General features: G+C 31.7%; 1 protein-coding gene across 1 annotated transcript; it reads left to right on the top strand.

Moving 5' to 3' along the window:
- Window positions 1–14,101: 14,101 nt before the first annotated feature.
- LOC123228333 (serine/arginine-rich SC35-like splicing factor SCL33) lies at window positions 14,102–17,164 on the top strand. Its single transcript, XM_044653689.1, has 6 exons — window positions 14,102–14,259; window positions 15,014–15,189; window positions 15,628–15,705; window positions 16,274–16,438; window positions 16,589–16,711; window positions 16,812–17,164. Exons 2-6 carry the CDS (start codon window positions 15,047–15,049, stop codon window positions 16,909–16,911), a joined length of 609 nt encoding a protein of 202 aa, XP_044509624.1. The 5' UTR covers window positions 14,102–14,259; window positions 15,014–15,046; the 3' UTR covers window positions 16,912–17,164.
- The last annotated feature ends 1,230 nt before the right edge of the window (window positions 17,165–18,394 follow it).

An 18,394-nucleotide genomic window follows, 5' to 3' on the forward strand; every position in this document is an offset into this window, starting at 1 on the left:
AATAGTTATGCACCCTCATGAATGGTCGTGCATGGTCTCTATATAAAGAGACACATTTTCACAATTTCAAAGTTTTTTGCCATAAATACATTGAGCACGTCCACGCGTTTAAACACCGCAACTCATTTACTCACATTCTAGCATATTGTTTGTGAGTGGTTGAGCCTTCATTCATTTGTGCTAAAAAGTTGAAGAAATTATAGAATAATTCTCTCTATTTTTCATTAATATCAATGAGGTATATATATACACGGGAAATTAATTAAATTACCAAAAAGTTAGAGGTGCAAAAAAAATTACCTAACTTTTTGAATTTTAAACGAAAATGCCCTATTTCACTGTAAAGATGAAAATGCCCTTCATGCCAAAAATGAAGAAACTGATGAATCATCATTCCCAACCACACGAAACCGTATACCCAGCTATATGTTTAGCATACTCTCTCCGACCGATTTTCTTAAGCGATTTTTGTGACTTTTTTGATGACAAAAATAGATAAAAAGGTTAGTAAAACAATCATTATCATGTCTTTATGCATTTCGGTGTAAGATTTAGTCCATTGGATGTGAAATTTGGGTGTTTAGACTTAGGGTTTCGATTTGAAAGATTTAATGAAATTGCTTGATTTGTTGATAATTTTGATAAATTTTCTTATGGCTTTTATGTTAGAGTAATTGTAGAGTTAATTATTATTAAAATGACGTTTGAAAAATGAAGTTTGGAAGGTGAAATCTCACCACATGAAATTAGCAGTTACCAAGTGAATGTTTTGCTGACCACACGAATTTATGTGGTGAGATTTCTTGGAGACGGGGAGGTTTTGTGCATTTTTCAAACTTTTTGGACCACACGATTCGTGTGGTTGGGGCCCAAAATACGAATTTTTTAAATAGTGAATCGTGTAGTGGGACAAGATTGTAAATTTGAAAAATTCGATGACACGCGAATTCATGTGGTGGGGGGAAAAATGTGTTTTTCTAAAGTTTTCAACCATGCAAATTCGCATGGTGGGTTTTGGTGGGCAGAATGTATTTTCCTCAAAATTATGGGCTTTTTTGATTTTTTTCATATAAGGGGCAAATTAAAATTTTTGCATTTTAAGGTCTTTTGATGTGTAGAATTTGAATTTGAGGTTTTTTTTTTTTTAATAATGCATATATATTCAGAATTGAATCATTTTTATATAAAATTGATATAATTGCAATTTAATTTTTTTCATAAGGAGCTCAACAAAAGAGAAAAAAAGGATGAGAGAATGGGTGAAATTAGATTCCCTATAAAAAAAAAAAACTTCAAAGCTCAAGTTACTAACCGTGAATATAGAGATGTGAGAGTTGTGACTAAGAAAATATTAACAGAATGACAGTTGCAAATGTTTTAGCATACTTATTTTGGACACTTCATAGACCTTAAGAATAGCCAATTCAATGGAGTGTTAATACACTCTTACATTTTAAGAGTGATAAATAAGGCGAACTTAAGCGATGAGTTATAGTTTTGAGTTAATGAGATTGACATGAGGTTCAATCTGTAGGAGTTCTCTATCATGACATACCTTCAATTCAACCATATGTTGGATATTGACATGTATATGCACTCTTTGGCTTCTGGATGTAAATGGCTGGTCAGAAAAGGTGGTAACGAATGACATGTATCAGTATGAACATTTCCACCATCAGGATTTGTTTGCAAGAAATTCCTTGTACCTCTAATATCTTCGTTAACATGTGTCTTCTTCTCGAACTCTGATTTCTCTATAGGAATATCATGTATAACCTTTCCATTAAATTCACTCCAATCTAAAAATTTTTCTTCGTTGTCATGAACAAATTCTTTTGCACTAAACGATACATCAACATCAACATCATTTAAGTATGCAAAGTCTTCCTTAGAAAATTCTTGTTTCGGATTGATAATGATATTTTGAATCATTCCTAAACCAATCTCTTGATCTTTTGGATAACTACTCGGTTGTTGAACCTCATAACTATCATCATTAACTGTAACTGTTACAAAAACTAGAACATATTTTTTAAAGAGGTTAGATAGATAATTAAGAACCTTAACATCTTTATTATTCAAAATTTCAACAAAGATGTTATCGTCAAAATACCTTGGTTTCATGCTTATCTGAATGTTAAATATCCTTCGATCTATGTTACACTTTTTGCTCACCATTTGGATTAATCTCTCAAATGTTATGTGCTCTGAAATTTTAATCATTTTGTTGTTACTTTCAATATATTTTATTACATTGTCACCCATTTATATCTATTTCCCCCCGTATTTAATTGAAACATATCAAGTCATTTAGATTCATCCTACAATGAAATATATAATTAACATAAATAACATGATCGACAATACTATTTACAGATTTATATGACATTTTTTATTATTAAGTTTGAATTTTGTGATTTTATTTCTGTTGCACAATTACACATATTCCATAATTATATTACGTATTGTAACTATTAATATACTTTGATTAGAGCAATACTATGTGTACCTACTTTGGGTACACAAATGTATACACACTCATATGTGTCATCATATGATTGGTTATTATTTTATTCTTAATTCAAAATCATCCAATTACATGATGACACATATAAATGTGTACACATTTATGTACCCAAAGTGGGTATACATAGTTTTATTGTTTTGATTAATATAATACTAATTTTTGAAAATATCACTTTACCCCTATATTATAAAATATCATTTTACCCATAAATATTATCTAATATCTCTAACACCCTTCATTGTAAAATATCATTTTACCCTCAAATATTATCTAATACTTTTAACATCCTTTATTGTAAAATATCATTTTACTCCTTACTACTATAATAATTGCAAAATACCCCTTATAATTTTTTATCAATTTAATTTTTACACACAACTCTAAATTTATTATATAAAACAACACATATAATTGCTTTCTCAATAAAATAATAACAATTGAAGTTATAGTACGTATAAATACTTCGATATCACGAATTATTTTCTTCTTGCTCGAAATCTTGATCACAAACTTTTTTCTCTCTCTAGAAATCTTTCTCGGATAATGAGTAAAATTATATATGCTAATAAATACAGAAAGAAATATGGTTTATATAGAATAAAAGAAGGGTAGTTTTTGTATTTTCTTGGATATTTAGGGTATTTTTATTTAAATATTTTAAAATATGGGTATTTTCGTTTAAACCCCAAAATTGGGGTAAATTTGCTTATTACCCATGAAAAATGGGTAAATTAATTAATTTCCCTTTATACAAAGTAATTACAATTAGAACAATATCTTAAATCTATCAAATCCCATAATTTAGGAATTTAATAAAATAAAATCTTGTAAATTAGGAATTTGATAAAATCATATATTTATGAGATTCAAAATCATATCATTGACTTTATTCAAACTTAATAATGAAATAATTTCTTTCCTCTTATATGCCCTTAAGGTGGAGCTTTGGAGGAGATTTTGATCTTGATCTTGAGTATAAGGAAATGTGAGCGTGGAAAAGGTTTGATAAGGGTATTAGCTAGTTGATCTTTGGAGGAGACATGAGATATTCTTAAGGCACCATTCTAAATTTGATCTCAAATATAGTGAAAATCAATAGCAACATTTTTCATGTGAAAGTGAAACACCAAATTGGAACAAAGATATGTCGCACCAATGTTATCACAATAACTCACAAGAGAGGTAGGGACAGTAATACCAAGTTCAATGAATAGGGAACATACCTAACTTAACTCAATAGCAGTGGCAGTAACATACCTATATTCAGCTTCAGTAGAAAAACAAGCAATTGTGCATTATTCATTAGAGCACTAAGAGATGGGGTTGCGTCCAAGATACATAATATAAATATTAGTAGAGGTAAAAACATCTTTATTACCTGCTTATTCAACAATAGAGAATGCATGGAGAGATAAAGATGTGTCATGATGAATTATAAGGCCATGATTTATTATGCCACAAAGATAACATAGTAGTCATTAGATAGCATTCCAATAATCAATGGTGGGACAATGCATAAACTGAGAAAACTTATTTACTACAAAGGCAATGCCACGTTATGTAAGTAAGAGATATTGAAGGCTACCAACCATTATGCAATATTCAGTGGGATTTGGTAATGTTATTCCTAAGTGAAGAGTAAGGATTTGGTTAGTGGCAATTGGTGTTGTGTTAGCCTTAGCAGTGGTCATTTTTGTGTGAGCAAGGAGATCACCAATATAATGTTGTTGAGAAAGAAATAACCTGTTTAGGTCTGGAGCAACCTTAACACCAAGGAAAAATGAAAGGCCTAAGATCCTTAAGAGAGAATCATTAGGCTAAGTGTTTAATAAAGTGTTGCACTACAATATCATTATCACCTATAATAAAATGTCATCAATATAGACAACCAGATATATCATATTACCACCATTGATGTGAACATACATAGATGTGTCAACATGGGAATTGGTGAAGCCAAAGGTGAAGAAAGTGGCATAACTCATGATACCATTCACAAAGGGGCTTGCTTAAGACCATAAATGGCCTTATGAAGCTTTCAAACATGTGTAGAATGAAATGATCAATAAACCCTAGAGGTTGTGCCATGTAAACATCTTTAGGTAGATGCCCTTGAAAACTAAGACCAAGAACCAAATGTATAGTAGTATGTTTAATTATTGAGCTAAAAGGGTTATGGTAGTTAACTTCGAGGCATTAGTGGAATCTTTGGTAATGAGGTGAGCTTTATACCTGTTAACAAAACCATCAGGAAGTCATCTAGATTTAAAAATCCACTTACACCCCACTAAGCTCTAGGATTGATATGCATGTATAAGCTTTCATGTCCCATTCCACGTAAGAGCACCATACTCTTTAGACATGACCCGATGCCATTTTGGATCTTTGAGAGCTTGGATCATAGTTATGGGTTTAAGGTTAAGATGCAGAGTAAGTTTAGTAATAAGTTATAGTTTATATATTGGTTTATGAATAGAATTTTTGGCACGAGTGATTATTGGGTGGGTATTAGTTGAGTTAGATGGTTTTTTCTTTATTAGGTGTTTAGTGTGAAAGGGGCTTGGATGATCATCATGAGTGGGTTGCTTAATTTGTGGAAAGGGTGCATTAGGCGAAAAAAAAAGGTTATGGTTGATAGATTGGTGTTGGTAGGTAAGTCGATCGATAGAGGGCAATAGTCAAGTTAAGGGTTAGAGGTTTTACATGAGGGGCCTTTGGTGGTAATTTCGATAGTAGGTTATACGATGACAAGATTGACAAGTACAAATACAAGTTGAAGCCAAATGGAAAAAGTTTCAAGTTAGGGATGACTAAGATGACTTGAGAAAAAGGAGAAAGGAAAGATTATTTCAACAAATTTGACATGAGAAGCAACATAAATTTTAGATATAGTTGGATCAAGATAAAGGTAGGCATTTTGAGTGAGTAACCAAGAAAGACAAATAGAGTAGAATGATAATCAAGTTTGTGAGATGTATAAGGACAAAGCCATGGGTAGTAAAGACAACCAAAGGCTTGAAGTTTGGAATAGTTTGGTGATGAGCCAGGGAGCTTCTCATATGGAGATGAAAGTTTGAGAGCGGGTGTGGGTAGATGGTTAATAAGATAGACAATAGTAGAAAAGACATAATTCCAATAAGTATGAGGTAAAGATACATGTGCAAGGAGTGAAAGACCAGTTTCAATGATGTGTTGATGATGTCGTTTAGAGAAGCCATTGTGCTAAGGTATGTGTGGAAGTGTAATGAGATGGAAGATACCATTAGTGGAGAGGAATTTATCAAGAGCTTAATACTCTCCACCATTGTTTGTGTATAGAGAGATAATGGATCTATTGAAATATTTTTCTACCAAGGCTTTGAAATGAACAAATACATTATACATGTGTGATTTTTGCTTAAAAGGATAATACCAAATATATTTGGTATAGTGACCAACAAAAATGACATAATATTTAAAATCATCCACAAAGTGTATATGAGAGGTTCATAGATTGGAAAAGATAATTTCAAGAGAAGTAGATGAGACAATAGAAGACAAGGTTATGACTTTTATTTCAATTACAAGCATTACAACTAGAGGTTTGTGACAATTGACTCGAAATTGGTAAAGAAAATGTAGAAACAATATGTTTTAAAATATTTAATAACGAATGCCCTAACTGAGAATGCCACTGGGATGAAGTGGTCTTGACGCTAAAGAAAGCAACTAACGAAGTAAATTTGATAGATGAGATCGGCCACTCATGCATGTCATCTTTAATTTGTCCCTTTAAAAGGATTGTTCCTTTGCATTGGTGTTTTACATGAAAAGAAGTGGGTAAGAATTCAATAGAAGTATTATTAGAGTTACAAGATTGATAAATAAATATAAGATTCTTTTTCATGTTAGGAACACAAAGATTATTATTTAGAGTAAATGTACAAGAAATGGTAAAAAAAGAAGTGAAACCAAATAGGTTATAAGGAGACTTATGCCATCTCTGATCATGATGTCATCAAAGCCAACATAAAGAGTATGAAGAAAGAGATTAATCAGGTTGGTTGTGACATGATGAAAGACCCCACTATCAAGAAGCCAAGTGAGGTTTTTAGTGGTAGTAGTAACAGTGTAGTATACTAAGGGTTGCCAAAATGTTAAGGGATGTGGTGCCAAAAGAAAGGGAGCTACAAGATGTAAGGATGACATCAGGGAAGAGAGGGGAGAGACGGGGTGAGGATCTCAATCCCCATCCCTATCCCTATTACGGGGATGAAAATGATTTCCCGTTCCCTCTCTACAAAGAAAAATCCTCTCCCTGTACCTATAAGAAAAAACCTTTTTATCATATTTTCTAAACACAATATAAATATATTAAATAACAAAATTAAGTAAAATTAAAACTAACTCATTATTTCAAATATCACAAATATAGTATATTAACCACTTTAATATGCATAACAAAAATCTAAATAAATTTGAAAAAACATAAATAATCTAAAACTATAAAGATATGTTAGTATTTTAAGTAAATACATTTATATAAAAGGATAGGGATGAAGACAGGGATGAGCTGAGGCAAGGAAAAGACACATGTATCCTCATCCCCTTCCTCATTTCTATCAGGGAATCTCTTTTTCGTTAAGGTCGGGGCCCTTAAAGTCGGGTCTAAATTGTCATCTCTAGTAAGATGGTAGACTTGGTTAGATGAAACATGGAAAAGGCAGAATGTGAGGCACTTTTTAATAGTGTGACCTTAGACACCACAAGTTTGATAGTGGTCAAGATAAGGTTTGGGTTGTGGATGATCTCCTTGTAGTGTAGTGACTTGCGACCCTGTGTTGGAATACATAGGGGATTGAGGGCTTGGTTGAGATGATAGGCTTCAAGGCTTGTGCTGGTGGGCAATTGGATTAATAGAGGTTGGAAGATAGAGTGGTGATGCTTATGCTTAGCATAGAGAAGCTTCTTTGTCGATGAACTTTTCATGGAGTTTTTCAAAATCGATAAGGGTTTCACAAGTGCTAACTACCTCAATAATGGCTTTATAATTCTCACTGAGACCATCAAGAATCTTGTTTGTGAGATCTTCCTTATTAATTGGCTTCCTTAGAATAACCAGTTCATCAATGTAACTGTTAATAAATTCATTGTATTTAGAGATTCCTTGAGATCCCTAGACATAATTTTTGAGTTGTTCTTTTAATTACTTTATGTGACCTTTAGAGGATTTAGCATATGTATTTGCAAGTGTGGTCCATGTTTTTTTAAAGGAAATGGTTCTAACAAGAAGAAGAAGAAAATAAGCTAAAAGATAACCAATTAGAGCACTAAAGATAAGTCAATCCTGACATTTCCATATGGTGTAAGCACGATTTGGTGAGGTGGTACAATTGTTGTTAATGGTGGGCAAGGAACATGTATGAGTCCCATTAACAAAACCTTTTAGATCATACCCTTTAAGGAGAGCATACACTTAAATTTTCCATAGAACATAATTGTTGGGAGTGAGTTTAATAATATAGAGGGACGATTAGGTTGTTCTTGGGCTTTTGGAATTGTGGTATGAAAAGTTGTAGTAAAGGAGATATCTTATGAAACCATTGGTGAGCAAAGTTAAGATGAGCTTTCAGAATATTAAGGTGCTGATGGTTGAATGGATAAAGAGATACAAAAAAAGGAAAAGGCCTAGGAGAAAAGTTGTAATACCATAAATAGTTTAAGAAATTATAAAATAATTATTTTTATTTTTCATTGATATCAATAGGTTATGTATATGCAAAGTAATTACAATTATAATTATATCCTAAATCTATCAAATCTCATAATTTAGGAATTTGATAAAATCAAATATTTATGAGAATCAAAATTATATCATTGACTTTATTCAAACTTAATAATGAAATAATTTCTTCCCTCTTATACATGCTTCGTGTGGATATTGAGGTATGACCTTATGCTTAAGATTCATGTGGATATTGACACATGCATAAACACTTAAAATCATAACCTCCCTAAGCTTATTATCTTAGTTTAAGTTCTTTAAACACATAAATTCTAGTATTTTACATAGACTTTATTCAAACTTAATAATGAAATAATTTCTTCCCTCTTATACGTGCTTTGTGTGGATATTGAGGTATGACCCTATGCTTGAGATTCATATGGATATCAAGGTATGCGATAAACACTTAAAATCATAACCTCCCAAAGCTCGTTATCTAAGTTTGAATTATTTAAACACTTAAATCCTAGTATTTATATTTTAAAGTTATTATTCTCTTTTATTCCTATCTATTAATCATGAGAAGGTATATGTCAAAATCCTTTAGTACTCGTGGCAAATGTAATAAAGTGCAACAAGTACTTAAAATCATAAGTTCATTAATTGTACCACATCACAATGACTGATTTTGCAACGTTCTTTGTATAGCTCTCTTTCATGAAAGTAATATATTGGTTAGGAAATCAAAGCAAAGCCACAAGGAACATATCCTCGATCTTTTCCTCAATTTGACCTATTGTCTTGACTTTTGAATTTGAATTTTAAATATAACAAATAAGAATATAACTCATTCCTTTCATCCTATAAATATAAAAGATCAACCAAGGAAAAAAGGTGACGAAAAGATTTAAAAAAAAAAAAAGGTAAGCAGAAAATCAAATAGTAAATCAAATTTATAGACCTAAGTTAGGTAAAGAGGCTCTTATAAAGATCTAGCTATTCTACTTAGGTTTCTTCATCTAAATTCAAGTTTTTCTCAGGTTATCTCTTTTGCAATTTTCATTTACACTTTGTTTGAATACTCTCTTGGAGTTACTAATAACATAACCGTTGACACTGACTCATAACAAGTTAGTCAAACCACGTTTAAAAACCTTTACATGTGCAATGCTCTATGCATTCAATTTATCCCACAATGTAGTTGACTAATCGATCCTCATTGCCACCAGCGTAGCCTGCTTTATGCATGACTCTAAATTACATACATCATTTAGCGATAAATCTATATACATAAGGATGATTATGAAGATTAGAGTAGTGTCATTATTCTTGACCATTCATTCAATTAATAAATGGGTTATGATAGAGGTGGCAAAGGTGTTAGGCCAACCTGAGACCAGGTTAAGGCCAACTCTTTTTAGCTTGGCCTGCTAAACCCATGGGTTAGTTGAATTGTGTTGTGGGGTGGCCTATCACTATGTAAGCCATTTAAAAAAAATATAAATTAAATAATAATTAAAATATAAAAAAATTATATATTTTTTATAAAAAAATGGAAATTTTAGAGATAAAAAAATAAGTTCGGTTTTTTTGGATTAATCTTAGTCATGTGAGACAACCAAAATTTAAGTTTGGTTAGATAGAAGTTAATATTTGAATTTTTATTTATAATAGGTGAAAGAAGTTGTTAAAGTGTCCCACATCTAAATAATACAATCCAGTAACTTCCTTCACGTACTATATGTAAAGGCTAAACAAAGTATAAGTTTCAACCAAACTTAAATTTTGGTTGTCTCATATAGGTGAGAATGATCATGAGAACTTAATTTATCTATTATAAATAAGTTTGTCTTATTAAAACTTATTTAATAAAAAAATTATTTTTTATTCAAATTAACAAGGCAACTTGATAATTATAGTGGGTGAAGGAAGTTGTTAAAGTGTCCCACATCTAAAGAGTACAATCCAACAACTTCTTTCACACACTATATATAAATATTAAACAAAGTATAAGTTTCAACCGAACTCAAATTTTTATTGTCTTACATAAGTGAGATTGATCATAAGAACTTAATTTATCCATCATAAATAAATTTGTCTTATTAAAAATTATTTAATAAAAAAGTATTTTTCATTCAAATTAATGAGTTGACTAAGTAATTGTAATACCCACAGGTAAGTCCAAGGGCATTTCAATCTTTTTTCTAGTTTTAGATTAAGTGATTAATGATTTTCAAGGGTACGCGCTCATGTATGGAGGCACACACAACCATGTATGGTTAACAGAAACTCAAATTAGTGAATCAAATTGTGACTGTGACCAAATAAAAGGTTGCCTTTGTTATGCAACTAGATACATAAAAGCACGATAACCCTAATTCTTTCATATTAATTTATAGCCACAAAAAGAAAGAGTGAGAGAGAAAAAAGTAATTTCATCTCTTCAGGAGTCATTACCGATCACCGAAATCACCATAGTCGTGCAAGGGCAAAGCTTTCGTTAGAATCCAAGTAAGCGGTGTGACTTCCCTTGTTTGATCATGAAATCTTAGAAGTTTTTGTTGTTATACACATGATCTAGGATTGTTTAGACATAATAGTGATGATTTATGTGATGTATTTGATTTTGTTTGCAATCATGATGACTTATATGTATGCCTAGTCTTTTGAGTGTATGAAATTGGTAAAAATTAAGGTTTATATTCATATGAGTTGTAATGTGGGCGTATGTCCTTGCATGTGTGTGATGGATGTTAAGAGATTAGGTGCAAAATAGACTGTTTGATTGATGTATACATATTAAAGAATAGTAACAACATGATTATGGCATAGATGTAATGTATGTTAGCTTAATAATATGATAATGCCCTAGAAGTGATCATGTATAAATTGTCTTACATGTTATACCTGTTTAGGACTCTTTAGAGACATGGCCGGAATTGGTTCGTGTGGTTTTAGTGCTTATGTTACATTCGTACAATGTAAAAACCCTTAGGACATGATATTCAGATCGTGACACATAACCGTGTATAGTCTTATACACGCCTGTGTGTCATTCCAAAAATTTCAAAAGTCCGAGAATCTTGTGCTTGTTCTGAGGGAAAGTATGCATAATCTTGTGATATAGGACATACGCTCATGTATAACTTTCCAAAAGTGGACGACGTGTAGCAAGACACTTAGTAGATATATATAGATCCTTGTACACAAGGGTGTGTCCAAGGTGACTCCTCGTGTGCACCTATTCTATGCACAATCGTGTGATAAGTGCCACACGCTCATGTATATGAGTTAAGGGGTACACAGGCATGGATAAAAAGGAACACGATTGTATACCCATAGACAGAGACAAAAGATAATTATACCCCATAGAACGTGTGCATAAAAAGGGAGAGTTAAGTAAGAAGAATAAAGAGCCATCAAAAGATAAATAATTCAAGAAAGGCATAAATTAGATGTCCGACTAAGTGGACGATGACACAAACTCGTACTGAGTTGAATCCAAATCAAAAGTCAACAACCTTAAAGCTGGTGTCACACATTTTGATAGTCACCAATTATATGCGTAAATACGATAATGGTAAAAGCGATAAGGTCAAATACCCATGAGATGCATCATGCACTCAGCACTAAGACGCATAACCACCTAGTTTAGTTCAAGTGAACATGATAAAGATGTGACTTTTAGATATTTCAACACTTGATTAGCAGGATGCACCACATACGCACACAAGATAGAGACCATCTTCAGATGGTTAATCAACAATTTTGATCAACTTATGTGGTAAAGGAATGAGTTGGTATCAGACATTTCCTCCTGTGATCAGGGTATCCTAGTTAGTTAGCCCAATAGGCTATTGACATGTGTGTAAGGCACACCAATATCTTTCACCAGGGTATTAGAGATGCTGATTCCAGTTGAGTCATCCCAGTTTTTCGTGGATGATCCATGTCAAGGCATCGAGGTTCTATAGTATGATTATATTCAACCTACAAATGAAACACAAATTTTAGCATTAGTTTATTCATATTAGTTGTCATCACTTACTGAGTTTTACTCATGTGTTTCTTTTGATATGTTCTACAAGTAAAGGTGAATAGCGAGTAAACAGAGGATCTAGTGGTCCAATGAGTATCTATGCAAGAGAGAAGGACATTTTTGGCACTTTAGCTTTATCAAACTCTTATTTATTAGTGTAATTTTGTTATTATTGCATCGAGGTTCTATAGTATGATTATATTCAACCTACAAATGAAACACAAATTTTAGCATTAGTTTATTCATATTAGTTGTCATCACTTACTGAGTTTTACTCATGTGTTTCTTTTGATATGTTTTACAAGTAAAGGTAAATAGTGAGTAAACAGAGGATCTAGTGGTCCAATGAGTATCTATGCAAGAGAGAAGGACATTTTTGGCACTTTAGCTTTATCAAACTCTTATTTATTAGTGTAATTTTGTTATTATTATTATTTTTAGAGACAGTGACTCTTGATATTTTATATAGTTGTTTTCATCAATGATTTCCAAATATTTGTCTCTTTATGGGTTTTAGTAAATAAAGTGGTTATTTTCATTACATTACCTTTTTGTACGTTTTATATTTATGATCATGTATTAAAGTTTTCAAATAAGTTTAGTTGTGCATGTCACTTTTGGCATATTCCTATCAAAGATATGTATCTGGAAAGGGATGTTATAGTAAAGACCTGTGAGTCAACTCGTTAAAGGCCTACAGAGGCACAACTTAAGATGCCTTGGGTCGTGCTACTGGCCAAAGAGTTTTAACAGGTCGGCTTGGCCTACAAGGCCCGTTATTATACAGGCTTAGGCCTAGGATGATCCACAAGAATGATAGGATCGTATCGAGGTTGGCTTGACTCAGCTTGACCCACTACAGTGTCTAGGTTATAGAGTATAAGGTGCTTAAATTAAATCCATTCTTCTAATAGGATGATTTGTTTAAAATAATTTTGTCTTAACATAAATATAATATCATGATTAATAATATTTAAATAATTTAATAAGACTAAAATTACCGTCGTTAAACATAAAGAGTAATATTATATATATCCAGTTATGTGTATATATATTAAATATATAAATGAATACATATTTATATGTGTTATCATATAATTGAGTATTATTTTATATTTAATTCAAAATCATTAAATCACATAATAAGATATATCAAATATGTATCTATTTATATACTTAAAATAGTTATACATAGTTTTATTAAATTATAAATATTAATTTGTATATTTAAGATATCATTACTTAATTAAATATTATTTTATTTATATTTTAAAATCATATAATACCTATTATTGATACATACAATTTTATTAAATTAATAAATAATGCCATAAGTTATGTTGTATAAACTGTGTAAAAGGTTCCTTCACATACAAATATCTAATTATCAACTTTTTATTTACCCGGTCACGTGAACTAACACAATCATAGAATAATTTAATTGAATTGTAACGTATTTAATTTATTGTATTAATAAAATTATATATTTTTATTTTAAATATATAAATAAATATATATTTTATTTTTATTATTATATAATTAAATAATTTTAAATTAAAAATAAAATAATAATTAATAACATAATTATACATATAAGTGTATATTGTATAATTATTTGTATTTCAATAAAACTGTTAATTATAAATAAAAATGATAGGGATTGGATCGGCCCAAACTTTTTTTGGCACGGTTAACAAAAAATGTGGGCTGTTCTAGGCCCATAGGCTAGGTATAATCAATCATTTTAGAACCGGTCGGACAATGTTTGACAATACAACTCAACCCAATGCCGTGGCTGGGTAGAAAAGCAATAAACGAAATCGTGATCGTACACTCACACTAAGAAGCCTCATATCGACGGCTGAAATAATAGAGTTCGTCAAAGAGAGCATCCGGAGAAGTTTCTGGAAACAATAGAAAGTATTTATTGCAAAATCGAACAAATCAGAAGAGAAACAAACAGAAACGGCGATTCAGAGCAAACCCTAGGTATCTTGATTCTGAGATTATCGTGTTATTCCTATGTTTCTTGTTTGGATTCTAGATAATTATTTAGTAATTTTGATTTTATCTGCTCGTAGATTTTGAGATTTCGCGGTAAAATTTTGAAATTGATTGGTAGATTTAATTTGAACGTTTGATTGTGGGCTGATTTGTTTATATGATAATTTTGTTTGAAGAAATTGAAATCGATCTTTTTGCGGTATTTTTTTGTTATCATTATTCATATATTTAATAACCATTTTTTATATTTATGATCTAGTTTTGTGAATGTAGGTTTCTTTGATTTTAACTATTTGAATTTGTGAAAGGATGATTGAAATTAGTTGTTTTTCGGTCGAAGTTTTCAATGGTTGAAACTTATTGACTATTGAGCTTTTGGGATTATTTTTGAAACCATATAGAGGAGTTTTATGGCTGGCAAATGGAAAATTGTTAAATTTAGTATATATTTGACGGGTACCCATCAGCATGTTGCGTTGGAATTTTCATGGAAATTTGTAGAGCAATTATAATTATCTCTCTCTTTGGGTGTGATGTAAAGAATTTTAAGCCTACTGATGAACAGAAATCAAATCAACTATGCTTTTAATATAACGATTTAAGCAATTTTGATTATAATTACATTTAACGTGTGTAATGTTGAAAAAATTTCTATATTATTGAAAAAGAAAAAACAAGTAACTGTGTTATTTCTATGCACTTATAAGCTGTCATGAGTGTTTTATTTTGCTGATTACAGTTACAGTTATCAAGGGGTTATAGCAGGAGCCAAATGAGGGGTCGAAGCTACAGTTACAGTCCTTCACCAAGGGGTTATAGCAGGAGGCGCAGCCCTAGCCCAAGGGGTCATTATGGAGGTCGTGGTAGGGACATGCCTACCAGTCTTCTGGTTCGGAACTTACGTCATGACTGTAGGTTTGTATCTGTGATCTGTCCTGGTATTTTTCAGTCTTCAGATGTTGATACTGCCTTTTGGTGTTTCAGCTCATTATTAAAAATAGTCTGATTTACCGGAATGTAATCTCTTTTTCAATTATAAAAGCACGAAGGTGTTATAGGTGTGCCCCGATATAGTGATATAGGGTATGTTTATCACTTCTGCTACATTCTGTATGTAAGGATTCTGAGTTTTATTTCTTTTGCTTGGTTCATTCAAATCCTAGAGCTGGCAGCTGAACTGGGTAGCTTGGCTGTAGGGTTTGTTTCATATGAACTGTTTCTTTTGCCTGTAAAGCCAGCTTTCTTTGCTGTTTATATATGTTAAAGACAAATTCTAATTGACAGATGTAAGTTTAAGATATTATCTTTTGTATTTTGTGGTCCATCCAGCTGATAAGATTATATAATATGCAGGCCAGAAGATCTACGTGGACCTTTTGGGCAGTTTGGTCGTCTGAAGGACGTTTACTTGCCTCGTGACTATTACACTGGGTAATTATGTCTGTTGTCGTGCCTGTATAGTTTTTGTCTATTAGTAAGTGTATTGCATTGGAAAGGAGTGTCAACTTGTCTATCTCCCACCTGCCTCTGCAAGTGTTTGGGTGGGATTGTTTCTTTATCAACTGTAATTAGTTTATGGGAATTTGGTTGTGTTTATTGGAAGTGTTGAAGACACCAATGAAGTAATAAAGAACTGGGTTGAAGAGAACAATGAAGTAATAAGAGTATTCTGTTGAAGACATTTTCAAGTAATAAGATTACTGTTCAAGATGATCTTAATGCTCATCAAGTTGGGAGAAAGGTGAGTTTGAATACATTTTGAAGAAGTTCAAGTCTTGAAGAATTGTCAACTCATTAGATTTTTGGCTCTCTCAAGGTTAGCTGCCACATGATTGTATTTGTTGAATATTGTGGAGTTTGGGCTTGTGCTTATGGATATTCCATATTAGCCTGGAGTCAGGGTCATGTTTGTGATTTTGGCTATCAACAATATATGTAGTTAATTGTCATGTCATGTTTATGTTTTTTTTTTTTTATGCCTAAAATGTATATCCTGCAGGGAACCTCGGGGTTTTGGTTTTGTCCAGTATCTAGATCCTGCTGATGCTGCTGATGCCAAATATCAGATGGATGGTTATGTATTTCTTGGCAGAGAACTGACTGTTGTATTCGCGGAGGAAAACAGGAAAAAGCCTTCAGAAATGAGGGCAAGAGAACGTATAAGGTAAGCATAGGATCTTTGGCATAAACGGAAAAAAAAAGTTCTGTTGTGGGCTCTTGTAAATGTGGAAGCTTTCTTAATATAAATAAAATCATATAATGACATATATGACTGTGTTGTGGTGATCTTGATGTATTAATGTGTTGTTGCTAGGGATCAATCTTATGATCAAAGGCGATCTCCACTTGAATACTCCCGCTCACCACGTTATGAACAGAGTTATTCACGTAGGCTAGATTATTATTCTCAATCTCCTAGGCGAAGGAGATATCCAAGGTATATAAATTCCCTCTTTTTTATCATTATGGTTATTCTCTGACACAATTTCAAGTTGTTGATCACTCCCAATTGCAAAATGTGTTGTGTTACAATGCAGGTCAATTTCACCTAGAGATAGAAAATATAGAGAGCGATCTTACTCAAGGTCTCCTTATGGCTCGAGGAGCAGGAGTCAGAGTATTGAATACTCAAGATGAGCTTAGTAGGTTGGATGACTAATTTAGCTTTGCTTTAATGATAATGATAATAAGTTGAACCAAAAAGTCAGTGACTCAAGCAGTGATAATAATGTTAATGCTTAGTTTATCTAATGCTCTGTCACAATTTCCCTAGTGATGTATCATGATGTAACATTAACCCATAAGAACCATTGCTTTAAAATAGCTTGATATTCTACAAGGTATGTAATATTTTTATCTAGAAAACCGAAGTACCTGATCATTTTGCCTATCTCAGTTCAGATCACCACTGAGCAGCTAGATCATTTTGATCATTGTAGATTCTATTATCAGTCACTAAATATAAGTCTTTTCATATCTTAATCTAATGTCACAAAATTCTCGATAGTCCTCTTAGAAATTTGGCATAATTTCGGGTTAGCATTACAATTTTGTCATCATCTAATATTCCAAATCAACATTTTGAGTTAAGCATATGTCTATTTTAGTGGACTTGCTCTCCTATTTTTTCCAAGGTGAGTTCATATGTCTGAAGTGAACCTATCAGCTCATCTAATCCGTTTATCCAACATTTTTGCATTCTTCGGTCAAGGTTACTACGGTGAGAAACCTTTTGACAACCTCCATTTGATTTAATGAAACAACAATAAATATTGCATGAATTGTTGTTTAATTCCAATTAGACATTTCAAGTTTGGCATTGGCCAATGTTCTATAGTTTTTAATCTAATTATTTTATCCTTTTCTATTTTTAGGAGGTGACCATCCATTAACAACTGAAATCTATACTTTCTCATCAATTGATTTTAAGAAAGCTCTTATTCTTGTCTTCCAACATGAATAATTAGTTTCATAAAACATGGGTGGTCAAGTAGTTGATCCACTTTCAGGAAACATATCGATTTTGGGGAATGACAATATTAAAAGAAAAATGAAAACAAATGTGTAGATCTACTTAATATAGAAAATTCAAAACACGCTCTGATACGAATTATAAATAATATAGGTTGGTTATGAGTACAGTTTGTGAACACAATTATATATATAATAAAGTTAATTCGTATTCATGAACCCATGCAGTGGAAAGTAAAACAAGGGAGACAAATCAATTTTTGTATGGTTCAACTATAACCATACTTACATCCATGAGACCAAGTCTAGCAAACTCAAGAGTCATATCTAAGATAAATTAATCAATACAATTAAATATTTAACATATAAATAGAAAAACAAAATCGAAAAGTTAAATTCAATCAACATAATGTTAGACATATTTGAAGGTAAATATGAGCATCACTTGTTCTCACTAAGCGTATATATTAGGTAAATATGTTCAAGATCCCTTTGAACAAGTAGTCAAACTCCCTTCAACTAAATGAGGTTGAAATCCCTTCAACCTCATATTCTTGTCCAATGTAACATCTCTCTTTAGAAGTACTATCAACTAGAGGAAAAATGTTACTAATTAATATCTAAGAGCGTAGAAAAAAAAAAACTTTAA

The sequence above is a fragment of the Mangifera indica genome, chromosome 10, assembly GCF_011075055.1.
Source record: "Mangifera indica cultivar Alphonso chromosome 10, CATAS_Mindica_2.1, whole genome shotgun sequence".
NCBI lineage: Eukaryota > Viridiplantae > Streptophyta > Magnoliopsida > Sapindales > Anacardiaceae > Mangifera > Mangifera indica.